This window comes from Macaca fascicularis, chromosome 15 (assembly GCF_037993035.2).
Source record: "Macaca fascicularis isolate 582-1 chromosome 15, T2T-MFA8v1.1".
NCBI lineage: Eukaryota > Metazoa > Chordata > Mammalia > Primates > Cercopithecidae > Macaca > Macaca fascicularis.
Window position 1 is genome coordinate 116,689,091 of NC_088389.1, and position 13,436 is coordinate 116,702,526.

The following is a 13,436-nucleotide window of genomic DNA, read 5'->3' on the forward strand; positions in this document are numbered from 1 at the left end:
GGTGATCCACCCGCCTCCGGGTTGGCCTCCCAAAGTGCTGGGATTACAGGCGTGAGTCACCGCGCCTGGCCCAACAATACATCTTTTAAGAATGAATCTGAGACTTGATCCTGGAGTTCTGGATTCTCTGTTTTGAATTTTATTTTTATTTTTACCTATTCATTTTGTAAGAGACAGGGTCTTTCTCTGTCACTGGGGCTGAAATGCAGTGGTGTGATCATAGTTCACTGCCACCTCGAACTCATGTGCTCAAGTGATCCTCCCGCCTAAACCTCTCGGGTAGCTGAGATTACAGGCACAAGCCACCAAGCTCAGTTAATTTTTATTTATTTATTTATTTTTTGGAGATGGGGTCTTTCTATGTTTTCCAGGCTTGTTCTGCATTTTATTGACACTATGAAGTAAACATATCGATAGCAGCCATGAACCTCAGAATGGCAAAATTGCTGTAGGTCAGTATTGGACTATTTCTGCTCTAGTAAATTTGCAGTGAGATTTCCATTCCTTTTTTCCCACATAACCTCATCTGTTTAAATTACCTGGGTCCACTAAGAAGTATCTATGAAGTTTATCTTCCAAAACGAACTTTTCCGGGGTGGCACTGGAAATGCCTAGGCTGCACAAGACTTTGGCGCTTGGAACCTTCTTCTGTACGGTAACTTGGGCCAAGGCATTCGAGTGATCACTGAGAATTTCACAAGGAAAAGTGCGCTTGGGAGGGGAGATCCCACACTGTGACAGCCTCTGCCGGGACCTGGAGAGCCTCCCCACGGGAGAGAGGGAGCCCGCCAGTAAGCTGCTGTGGAGGAGCTCAGTCATGGATGCTCGCTTCTGCTCTTTTTTAACCACTGTGCCCCTCATAACAGGTTGGAGATCTCTTCTCACATCAGTGCCCCTGGTGAATGACATGACATTCAGGTTTTTAGCAAGTACTTCCTGTGCTTCATTAAGTGAAGTACCATGCATTTGTAGAAGATTTGATTTCTTGCTCTCCTTATTAAAATTCACAATACATGCATATAATTCTGGCAGCTGTGGACAGAAAAAAAAGTGGTAAGTCACGAGACTGACAAAAATGTAATATTCTGGCAGACCCACAAACCCTAGAAAAAATAACAAATAACCATAGGACAACAAATAACCATAAAAACAAAGCATTTTTATCTTTGGAAGATATCTTTGCCTAACTAAACTGGGTCAATTTTGGCAATGTGGAATAGAGAACAGAGAGGTCAAATCTCTGGTTCACTCCCCCAAAGATGTATTATTTAGACACATCTTATAAACACTTGTTATAAAATCAGGCACTTAGAATTAAACTCAAAAGTCGTGAAGATCTTTCCAACTCTGAAATTCTATGAGTGACCATGGAGAGAAACAGCTGTGGGAGACTGGCCTTTGCTTGTTTTGAGCAATGCTATACTTCTCTGAAGGAAGAAAGGGAGCCAGATGACTTAGATATCAAAGCTTCATCCTGGTTTCCAAAGAACCCCCAGAATGTTCAGGAATCCAGTCCTGAGAAGGCTGTAATAGTCATTGATCACTGGGATATTTGACCAGAGCAAATGGTTATGTTCGTGGAGTATCTAGGAATAGTTGTTGGCAGAAAAAAAAAACAGTAAGAGATCCCTGAGAGGACCTGTCCCCATCTAAAATCCTGTATTTCCTACAAATCCTATCATTTCTAAGAGGTTTCCATTACACTGGAAGGCCAAAGAGGCCATAGTCTCAGGTTAGGCCCAAAATTTAGGTCGTTTAGCCCAATGCACAGTTTTCTTTCAATCCTAGTCACTTTTATTGCAAGGGCAACACATTGAAAGTGAGCTAACACATGGGAAAGCAGAAGGGATTTTGGAGGTCTTCTAGAAGGTCAAGAGTCTGCGACTACTGAGGCTACACATGTGGTCCAGACCCTGGAACCAGTATGAGCTCGGCTACAAGGTGGTACAGGAATATACTGATGCATTCTCAGTTATGCCAACTTCAAGTAAGAGGCGACCAGGAGGATTGCGTTTAATATTTTATAATAGTCTGTTTTGTCAGTTTACCCCAAATTGTGTATCTGTCTTATAACTGTTTTAGAAATTAGTACATATATGGAGATTTTATATGTAAATATATTAGCGCTGATAGCCTTTTTTTCCAGTGTTTTTTTTGGGAGTTAAATAGTGCGATGTTTGGACTGATATCATGAAACCTTCAGCCTGGAAATTGGGCTGGATTGTTCTTTGGTTAACACATCTTTTCCTAAAGAAAACAAAAAGAAAGTGAGCTAACATTGGTGAATGGCTCTTTAGAACGAATTATGTAACCAAACTATCACGAACACAGCTCAGCACTTCTGCCCACCTGCCCTAGGAAGAACTACGTTTCTCTGTGACTAAGAATGTTAAGTCATTAAAGTGACATTTTGGTGTTTCCCATGGCTCCCAAGTGTGTCACTGTGCATTCAATAGTTTGAATATTTATGATACTTGAACGTAAAGCTCCCCGTGTACCCCTCATTGTACAATGTTAAGTACATACTGAACATTGAGGAAGGGTGGCTGCTCTATTGTCCTCAGCTGAACTGGTGTCTCCAGTGAGGAACATCGTGCTGGGATTTTATTCTCTAATTCCTAAAGAAGCAATATAAGAAAAGACAAAAATCAAAGATTAAAAATCAGATCGACTACAAAGGGGGAGGTGAGACTTCTTAAATCTTAAGAAATTTGTGAGTGGGACGTTTTGAAAATTTTATACGTGTATTAGTCCATTCTTGAATTGCTCTAAAGAACTATCTGAAACTGGGTAATTTATAAGAAAATAGGTTTAATTGGCTTATGGTTCTGCAGGCTGTCCAGGAAGCATGGTTGGGGAGGCCTCAGGAAACTTACAATTGTTGGGGGAAGGCAAAGAAGCAGCAGGGCATGTCTTACATGGCCAGGACAGGAGAAAGAAAGAGCGGAGAGAGAAGTGCTACACATTTTTAAACAACCAGGTCTCATGAGAACTCACAATCATGAGAACAGCAAAGGGGAAATTCTCCCCCATGAGCCAGTCACCTCCCACCAGGCCCCACCTCCAACACTGGGGATAACAATTTGATGTGAGATTTGGGTGGAGACACAAATTCAAAGCATATCAATACAATTTAAATTTTTCATTTGCTTTTTCCTAGTTTACATCTGCCAAATTTGTCACATTTCAACTGAACATTTTGCTGAAATACCCAAATTCTTCTACAACGTGTGTATTTAGTTTTAATACTAGTGTAACAAATCCTATATGGATGGTTTTAATTTTATGTATTTATTTTTTTGAGATGGAGTTTCACTCTTGTTGCCCATGCTGGAGTGCAATGGCACGATCTTGGCTCACTGCAACCTCCGCCTCCCAGGTTCAAGCAATTCTCCTGCCTTAGCCTCCCAAGTAGTTGGGATTACAGGCATGTGCTACCACACCTGGCTAATTTTGTATTTTTAGTATGAGACAGGGTTTCACCATGTTGATCAGGCTGGTCTTGAACTCCTGACCTCAGGTGATCCACCCGCCTCGGCCTCCCAAAGTGCTGGGATTACAGGCGTGAGCCACCACGCCCAGCTGGATGGTTTTATTTTCTTGTCTTACATATTCTGATCAACTTTCAGTTCATCTAAAGAAAAACTCACCCACCTCCTTATACTCAAAAAGTGTCTTTTATTCAGGAGGAAAAGGCTCATATGTAATGATAATAACAAAAACAATAAACATTTTGAAAAAATATGCTTTGTGCCAGATATACTATAAGGTATTTTGCAGATGGAATTGTGTTTAATTCTTCTGCAAGAGGTTAAAAATGGCCATGGAATCTCCACAACTGGTCTCATTGGTAAGTGGCAGTGAAGTGCTCTCCCACATTTGACTGGGCTGGCCTATGCTTGACTTTGACCAGTAGCTTGTGGCATTGCGTCAGTGACATAGTGTGAGTGCCAGAACCCAGGCTTTAAGAGGCTTTACGGCTTTCCTACACATTCTTGGGAGCCTGAGCCACCATGTAGAGAGATCTGGCTGCCTATCTGGAGAGACCATGCAGACTCAGCAGCCAGCATTGACCACTAGGCATGTAGATGAAGCCATCTTGGTTCTCCCAGTCCCAGACGAGCCTCCAGATGACTACAGCAGCATAAGCAACCTCAGTCGATCCCAGATGGAGGAGAACCACCTCCCAGCCGAGCAAGGCAACTCTAAAATTTTGACAAAGAGTAAATTATTGTTGTTTCAAACCACTAAGCTTTGGATGAATTGTTATATAGCAATAAATACAGATAAACCCCATAAAACTTCACATTCTTGGCTTAATTTATTCCAGTGAAACCCTTACTGGTAGGTAAGGGACTATATGGAGGAAAAATATATTTCTAGGTACAGGGTATCACTGTATCATGACTGGCAGCTGTGGTCACTGGGATGAGTGCCTGAGATGAACCAAAAACACTCATTTGGTATTTGGGATGAAGTGAAAACAATTATGTTTCTCCTCTTTCCTAAGCAAAGTAGAAACACCCAGAATGGATCCACACACACACATTTACACACACATTTACACACACACATTTACACACACATTTACACACACAGTTACACACACATTTACACACATGGAGATATATATACACATGTGTATATATGCATATATACGTATATATAAAATCTCAAATACATTTTTGTCACTATTTGTCACTACTGAGATCACTATGTTGACATACAGGACTAGAAAAACATACAGTGCAGCATGCCTGCCACAGACCTGTTTATCTCTAGGCAGTTAAAATAAGACTTGATTGTGCTTTCCTTCTGCGAAGGAAGGAAATGGTTTCTGCAAAGGAAAATATTTCTCTAACGTGCTTTATCTAAAACCTGTCAATGTCTTCCAGTCAACCATTACTATTGTCTTTCAGACAGCTTCAGAGTTGTCCACCACAGGAAGGCTGCCTTCTCCCATCACCAAGGGGTAATACATATTTCTCCTCCCTTCCCTCAGAGGAGCGAAAGATGTAACCTCTCGCCTCTCTCCCCTCTTCTCTCTCCCTGCCACCTCCCAATTTTAATCAGCAGTGCCAATTCAGGTAGACAATGTCCAACTTCAATAGCCAATCTTGCAACTCTCTATACATAGAGTCAAAGCAATAGCTAAGAAATATGTCATTTTATTACAATAGTATCGATGATGACAAGGAATGGAGCACAAAGAAGTTTAGATTCTTGCTAATCCTCTTTGCTAAACTACCGTTGGGTGCATCTCCCTGTCACTGAAGTGTCAGGATTCTGAATGCTGAACCAGATCACTAGCTAAAAATGCTTTTATACACTTAAAGGTTGACTTGACCAGCAAACTTTTAACCTCAGTCTTTGCTTGATCCAAGTCAATGCCTAAATCTAGATCAGCCCTTTGACCCAATCTCTCATGGAGAGTGTTCCTGGTGAAGTCATGGAAATATAGCCAAAGGCTGGTTTACAGATTCGTGCGAGTAAAGTGGAGCTCTTGCAGGGGCTCTGTGGCACTTCTCTTCATCGTTACTCCCACAAATTCCTACAGTAAATTTGCCTTGTACTGTGAAGAGCAAGGGCATCTCAAAGAAACTCCTGGGGGTGCGATCCCCTCCTCCATTTGCACTCACTCCCAACTTTTCACCCTTCCCTCCAACTCAGAAGGAAAAAAGTTCTCTCTGCTCATCTAGTGTTAATTTTCTCTCTCTCCTACCCAGGGTGATATATTTTATCCTCCTCATAATTTTTTTTTTTTCTCTGTCACCCAGGCTGGAGTGCAGTGGCACAGTCGCGGCTCACTGCAACCTCCGGATCCCGGGTTCAAGCCATTCTCCTGCCTCAGCCTCCCAAGTAGCTGGGACTACAGGCAAGCGCCACAACACCTGGCTAATTTTTTTATTTTTAGTAGAGACAGGGTTTTGCCACGTTGCCCAGGCTGGTCTCAAACTCTCGACCTCAAGTGATCCGCCCACCTCGGCCTCCTAAAGTGCTGGGATTACAAGAGTGTACCATCGCACCCAGCCCCTCCTCATAACTCTTGTGGAGTATTTCCGCTCAGTTATCCTCCCTTCCCTTCCAACAACTCCTCTTTTCTTCCTTCTTGCTTCCTGTCACTCTCTTGTCTTCAGTCCCATGTTCCCCAATGGCTCCTTCCTTTCTTTGCAAATATGTAAATTTTTTTCCACTTGGGGTAATAATACAACTTCTCTTAACTGTGAACCTACCACTAACCCTGGACCCTTGTCTCTTCTTTAACTCTGAACTTGCTACATTTATATTTTCATCATATAATCTTCAGTATAATGACATTTAGTTTCTACCTGGCTGATGAACTAAAATTGAATTCTTAAAAATAATAGCAGCTTCTAAATTATCAATTCTAGTGTAGTTTTTACAGCTCTCACTTTTCTTTTTTCTTTTTAGAGACGGAGTCTGGCTCTGTCACCCAGGCTGGAGTGCGGTGGCGTAGTCTTGGCTTATTGCAACCTCCGTCTCCCGGGTTCAAGCAATTCTCCTGCCTCAGCCTCCTGAGTAGCTGGGATTACAGGGATGTGCCACTCTGTCTGGATAATTTTTGTATCTTTAGTAGAGACGGGATTTTGCCATGTTGCCCGGGCTGGTCTCAAACTCCTGACCTCAGGTGATCTACCTGCCCTGGCCTTCTAAAATGCTAGGATTACAGGCATGAGCCATTGTGCCCATCCAGTTTATAAATTTCGTGACCAAACTTTCAAAGACTAACCACAATCTGCTTCTAATACTTTTCTATCATTTAAAAATATCATATTTAGGTCAGGCGCAGTGGCTCACACCTGTAATCCTAGCACTTTGGGGGGCTGAGGTGGGTGGATCACAAGGTCAAGAGAGCGAGACCATCCTGGCCAACATGGTGAAACCCCGTCTCTGCTAAAAATACAAAAATTAGCTGGGTGAGGTGGTGCATCCCTGTAGTCCCAGCTACTTGGGAGGCTGAGGCAGGAGAATCGCTTGAACCTGGGAGGCGGAAGTTTCGGTGAGCTGAGATCAAGCCACTGTACTCCAGCCTGATGACAGAGTGAGACTCTGTCTCAAAAAAAATAATAATAATCATATTTCAATGCTACCACAGTGCCATAAATGTTCTCTATACTTTAGCCAGCTGGCCTCATTTTTTTCCGAAACAATCTTCTGCGCTTCTGTGCATTCTTTCTTTGAGCCTATGCTTACTCTGATTCCCCATTTAGTCAAACAGAATGTCCTTCTTTCTCTTTTATGACAATCTAAATAAAAACAGTAGAACTGAAGTTGAAATGGAAAGAACCACAATGTTGAATAGCTATTGTGTCATATAAAAGGAAAACATAAATAACAGGAAATGAAATAAAAGCTAAAAATTATTTAGAGAGAACCCAATTATGGTGAGTCAATTTTCTGACAAAGTTGCCAAAACAATTCAATGGAGGAAAATAGTCTTTTCAATAAATGGTGCTGGGACAATTAAATATCCACACATAGAAGAATGACGTTAGACCCCTACCTCAATCCTTATACAAAATGAACCTAAAATGGATTATAGAACTAAGCATGAGAGCTGAAACTATAAAATTCCTAGAATAAAACATAGGGGTAAATGTTTGTGACCCTGGGTTAGACAATGGTTTCTTGGGTATAACATGAAAGCATAAGCTACAGAAGAAGAGAATAAGTTGGACTTCATCACAATTAAAAACGTTTGTGCTGCAGCGAAAATAGTAAAAACACCAATCACAGAATGAGAGAAAATATTTACAGATCATACATCTGACACGGAACTTGTATCCAGATGTACAAAGAACACTTAGAAATCAACAATTAAAAGACAACCCAATTGACATATGGGCAATGGGACTTCTAGTGTGGCTTCGCCTCTGGCATGCAAGGAGCTTGGAATTACCAGCAACTCTTCTTAGATCTGGCAGAGAGGTAAGGTCAGGGGGCAAATTGCTGACCTAAAATTGGAGAAACAGAAACAGACAGGTAAATACAGGGAATTGCAGCTTACCGCAGTAGGAAGCTCCCTGAGAACAGGGCAGAAACTTCCAGAAGAGCCAGTACAGGATCATGTTCAACTTTCCACAAAAAATTATAAGGCAAAAAATAGAGTTTGAAGAGACAGAGCAAGCATCAGAACTAGATTCAGATATGGCAGGGATGCTGGAATTACCAGACTGTGAATGTAAAACAACCATGATTAACGTGCTAAGGGCTCTCATGGGAAACGTAGACAGCATGCAAGAACAGACAGGTAATATAAGTAGGAGATGGGAATTCTAAGAAAGAATCAAAAAGAAATGCTAAAGGTCAGAAACACTGTCACAGAAATGCAGAATGCCATTGATGGGCTCATTAGTAGACTGGCTGTGGCTGAGGACAGAATGTCTGAGCTTAAGGATATCTCAACAGAATGTTCCAAACCTGAAAAATCAACCCAAAAAAGGCTAGGTGTGGTGGCTCATGCTTGCAATCCCAGAACTTTGGGAGGCTGAGGCAGGTGGATCACGAGGTCAGGAGTTGGAGACCAGCCTGACCAACATGGTGAAACCCCCTCTCTACTAAAAATACAAAAATTAGCCGGGTGTGGTGGCACGTGCTACTCGGGAGGCTGAGGCAGGAGAATCGCTTGAATCCAGGAGGTGGAGGTTGCACTGAGCCAACATTGCGCCACTGCACTCCAGCCTGGGTGACAGAGCAAGACTCATCTCAAAATAAAAAATAAAAATAAAAAAATAAAAAAAAGAGAGAAAAAAACACTGGAAAAAAATGGTAACAGAATATCCAAGAATTGTGGGACGATTACAAAAGGTATAACATATGCATAATGAGAATGCCAGGAGAAGAAAGAAACAGAAGCAACATTTGAAGCAATAATGACTTAAAATTTCCCCAAATTAATGTTGTACACCAAACCACAGATCCAAGAAGCTCAGAGAACATCAAATAAGTTAAATGCATAAAACCCCCAAAACAAAAAACTTCACATAGGTATATCATATTCATACTGCAGAAAACCGAAGATAAAGAAAAGAAATCTTGAAAGAAGCCACAGGAAGATTAGAAATAATTATTTGCTATAAATAGCAAAGATAAGAATTAACTCTTCCTTCTCCTCAAAAAGCATGCAAAGAAGCAGAGAATGGAATGAAATGGTTCAAGTGTTGAGAGAAAAAAAACCCCCACCAGCCTAGAATTCTGTATTCTGTGAAATTATCCTTCAAGAGTAAAAGAGAGAGACGACCAGGCATGGTGTCTCATGCCTGTAATCCCAGCTCTTTGGGAAGCTGAGGCAGGTGGATCACGAGGTCAGGAGTTCGAGACCAGCCTGGTCAACATGGTGAAACCCTGTCTCTACTGAAAATACAAAAAGTTAGCCGGCATAGTGGCATGCACCTGTAATCCCAGCTACTCAGGCAGCTGAGGCAGGAGAATCGCTTGAACCCGGGAGGCGGAGGTTGCAGTGAGCCGAGATCGTGCCATTGCACTCCAGCCTAGGTGACAGGGCGAGACTCCAACTGAGAAAAAAAAAAAAAAAGTAAAAGAGAGGTACTTTCTCAGGCAAGCAAACATTGAGGGAATGTGTTGCCAGTAGACCTGCCTTGCAAGAAATGTTAAAGAAGTTCTTCAGAGAGAAGGAAAATTATGTAGGTAAGAAACTCAGATCTACATAAGGAAGTGAAACGTATTAGAGAAGGAGTAAATGAAGATTAAAATAAAAGTGTTTATTTTTCTTATTCTTAATTCATGAAACGGATAACAGTTTGTTCAAAATAATAATAGCAGGCTGCACTAGGTGGCTCATGCCTGTAATCCCAGCACTTTGGGAGGTGGAGGCAGGAGGATTGCTTAAACCTAGGAGTTTGAGGCCAGCCTGGGCAATATTGGGAGAACCTGTCTCTAAATAAAAAACAAAACAAAATATAATAGCAAGAATGTATTCAAACAATTACAGCTTATTATAAAATGAAACAAATGACAACAATGATACAAAGAACAAGAGGAAATAATTAGGAGTATTTTGTTATTATAAGGTACTCACACTGCCTGCAAGGTGTATAGTGTAATTTAAAAGTGGACTTGGGTTAGTTGTAAACATATATTGCAAACTCTAGGGCAACCACTAAAAAGTAAAAAAGAAATATAATTGATATGCTAAGAAAGGAGAAAAACTGAATCATATAAAATGGTCAATTAAAACTACAAAAGGCAGAAAGTGTGAAAGACAAAAATAGAAACAAGGAACAAGGGCAAAAAATAAAAAACAGTAAAACATTTGGTAAATATTAATACAAATCCATCACAATCACTTTTAATGTCAGTGGTCTAAATACACTAATTAGAAATAGAAAGTGTCAGAGTGGACCAAAAAGAAGACCCAATTAATTATATGTTGTCTACACACTTTGTTATTTACTTTTTTAAATGAGATAGGGTCTATGTTGCCCAGGCTGGTTTCAAACTCCTAGGCTTAAGCAATCCTCCTGCCTCAGCCTCCCAAGTAGGTGGGACTACATGTGTGTGCCACTGTACCTGGCCAGAAACACACTTTAAGTATAAGAACTCTTACAGATCAAAAGTAAAGAGATATTATCCTTATTAATCAAAAGAATATAGGAGTAGTTATATTGATTTCAGACAGAGCAGACTTCAGAGCAAGAAAATGTATCAGGGATGAGGAGGTGCTTTACATAATGATAAAGGGGTCAATACATAACAATTTGTAACATGTATGCACCTAACAACAAAGTGTCAAAACATGTGAGGCAAGCCAGGCATGGTGGCTCATGCCTGTAAACCCAGCACTTTGGAAGGCCAAGGTATCACCTCAGTTCGAGACCAGCCTGGCCAGTATGGCAAAACCCTGTCTCTACTAAAAACACATTTAAAAAATTAGCCAGGTGTGGTGTTGGGCACCTGTAGTTAGTCCCAGCTACTTGGGAGGCTGAGGCAGGAGAATAGGTTGAATCCTGGAGGCAGAGGTTGCAGTGAGTGGAGATCACACCACTGCACTCCAACCTGGGTGACAGAGAGAGACTCCATCTCAAAAAACCAGAAACCAAAAAACAAAACAAAAAACCCAAAAGCAACCATGTGAGGCAAAAACTGATAGAAGTACAAGAAGAAATAGATGGATCCACTATTATAGTTGGAGACTTTAATACCCCTCTATCGAAAATGGACAGATCCAGCGGGCAGAATATCAGTAAGGACATAGCGGAACTCAACGGCGCCCTCAGTCAACTGGATGTAATTGACATCTATAGACTACTACTTCATCCAGCAATGGCAGATTACACATTCTTCTCAAGATCAAGTCCACATGGGACATTCACCATGATAAACCAGACCCTGGGCCATAAAACACACATGAATTGGATTAATTTAAAGGAATAGAAAATCATACAATGTCTGTTCTCATACTACAGTGGGGTTAAGCTAGATACCAATAACAGAAAGCTGGAAATTTTCAAAATACCTGGAACATGATCTTGTTTTTGTTTAAAATATACCTATAGTGAAGGCTTATATATTCATTTTAAATTATGGAAGGACATACCCCAAGAGTGGGACTGCTCAAACAGTAGTCCCTAAGAGTATGGGTTACAGTGGAACTTTTACTTTCCTTGTATCTTTAAATTTTTCTTTCATGAATTAGCACGGTAAGTAAAGAAGTAATTCCAAGTTGAATGAGAGAGGTTAGTATAACAAACGGCAGAGATATGTGCTGAAATAGATCTCCAGAGATGTAAAAAAGGTCTTATGTAGAATAGAAAAAAATAAGAAACAATGTCCAATGAGGGGCTCATAACTGAACAAATTTGGGGAAATTACAAAACTGTACAGAAATATTTAATAACAGGAAAAATTTAAAATAATATTTATACTAAACAAAAAGATATTATAAGAAACTATAATATAATTATATTTTTCTAAAAAAAAAATCATATATGGGCCAGGTGCGGTGGCTCACGCCTGTAATCCCATCACTTTTGGAGGCCAGAGAGGGCTGATCTCGAGGTCAGGAGATCAAGACCATCCTGGCCAACATGGTGAAACCCCATCTCCACTAAAACACAAAAAATTAGCCATGCAGCCGGGCTCGGTGGCTCACATCTATCATCCCAGCACTTTAGGAGGCCAAGGCGGGCGGATCACGAGGTCAGGAAATCGAGACCATCCTGGCTAACACGGTGAAACCCTGTCTCTACTAAAAATATAAAAAAATTAGCCGGGTGTGGTGGCAGGTTCCTGTAGTCTCAGCTGCTGGGGAGGCTGAGGCAGGAGAACGGCATGAACCCAGGAGGCGGAGCTTGCAGTGAGGCAAGATCGTGCCACTGCACTCCAGCCTGGGTGACAGAGCAAGACTCTGTCTCAAAAAAAAAAAAAAAAAAAAAAAAAATTGTCAGGCATGGCAGTGCATGCCTGTAGTCCCAGCTACTTGGAAGGCTGAGACAAAGGAATCGCTTGAACCCGGGAGGAGGAGGTTGCAGTAAGCTGAGATTGCGCCACTGCACTCCAGCCTGGTGACAGAGTGAGACTCTGTCTCAAAAAAAAATAATATATATATATATATACACACACACACACATATATGTATATACATAGAGATATATACTCATATATATGAGTATATATAAGTGTACGTGTGTGTGTATATATATATATGAGATTCACTTAAAAATGTTAACAGTTCCATCTAGTGGTAAGATTATGAGAAATTTGTCTCTTCTTTCTTACAATTCTTTACACTTTTATATATTGTACAATGAAGATTTATTACTTTTGCAATTAAAAAAGACACATTTAAATCAGCAGAAAGAAAAAAAAAGACATGGATGAAGGCAGCTGTCTGTAGAAATTACACATCATGGGAGATTGCTTATAATGTTTCACTGAAGAATTATAGTTTAGGGGAGTCCAAATAAGGTGGCTTATTGCACTCCCTGAAGGGCCTGGGTGGCTGGACTGGGGCTCAGCAGCGAACCCTTACAGCCTGCCTGGGGCTGGAGGGGTAATGGGAAGTGAGTGCCAATGGGCAACATATTTCTTTTGGGGATGACAGAAAAGTTCTCAAGTTAGATTGTGGTGTTGGTTGAACAACTCTGTGAATTTACTAAAAATAATTGAATTGTATGCTAAAAAGAGTTTTATCTTATGTAAATTATAACTAAATAAAGCTGTTTTTTAAAGGAAACAAAAATCTAGTCAGTTACATTGTGATCTGCTTGAAGGAAAACTGTTAACAGAAGGACCTGCCTGGTACGTATAAAAGGGAATCTGGGCTGTTAGAATTTCGCAAGGATGCACCCAGCACCACTCAGGGTAAGAGACCCCGATGGTGGGGCAGTTCAGTGCCCTGAGCATTATGTGTCTTATAATGAAGGCACCAGTGCACACAAACTCAATGATACTGA

At 40.9% G+C, this 13,436-nt stretch overlaps 1 protein-coding gene across 2 annotated transcripts in view; it reads right to left on the bottom strand.

Moving 5' to 3' along the window:
* Window positions 1-307: 307 nt before the first annotated feature.
* Window positions 308-13,436, bottom strand: part of C15H9orf153 (chromosome 15 C9orf153 homolog) — a 31,017-nt gene continuing 17,888 nt past the window's right edge. For both annotated transcript variants that reach the window (XM_045373021.3, XM_065530766.2), the window contains exons 2-3: window positions 2,527-2,618; window positions 308-1,032 (exon numbers count right to left, since the gene is read on the bottom strand). In XM_045373021.3, the coding sequence (XP_045228956.2) occupies window positions 523-1,032; window positions 2,527-2,592 (576 nt within the window). In that variant the 5' untranslated portion in view covers window positions 2,593-2,618 and the 3' untranslated portion in view covers window positions 308-522. The remainder of the gene's footprint in view (window positions 1,033-2,526; window positions 2,619-13,436) is intronic.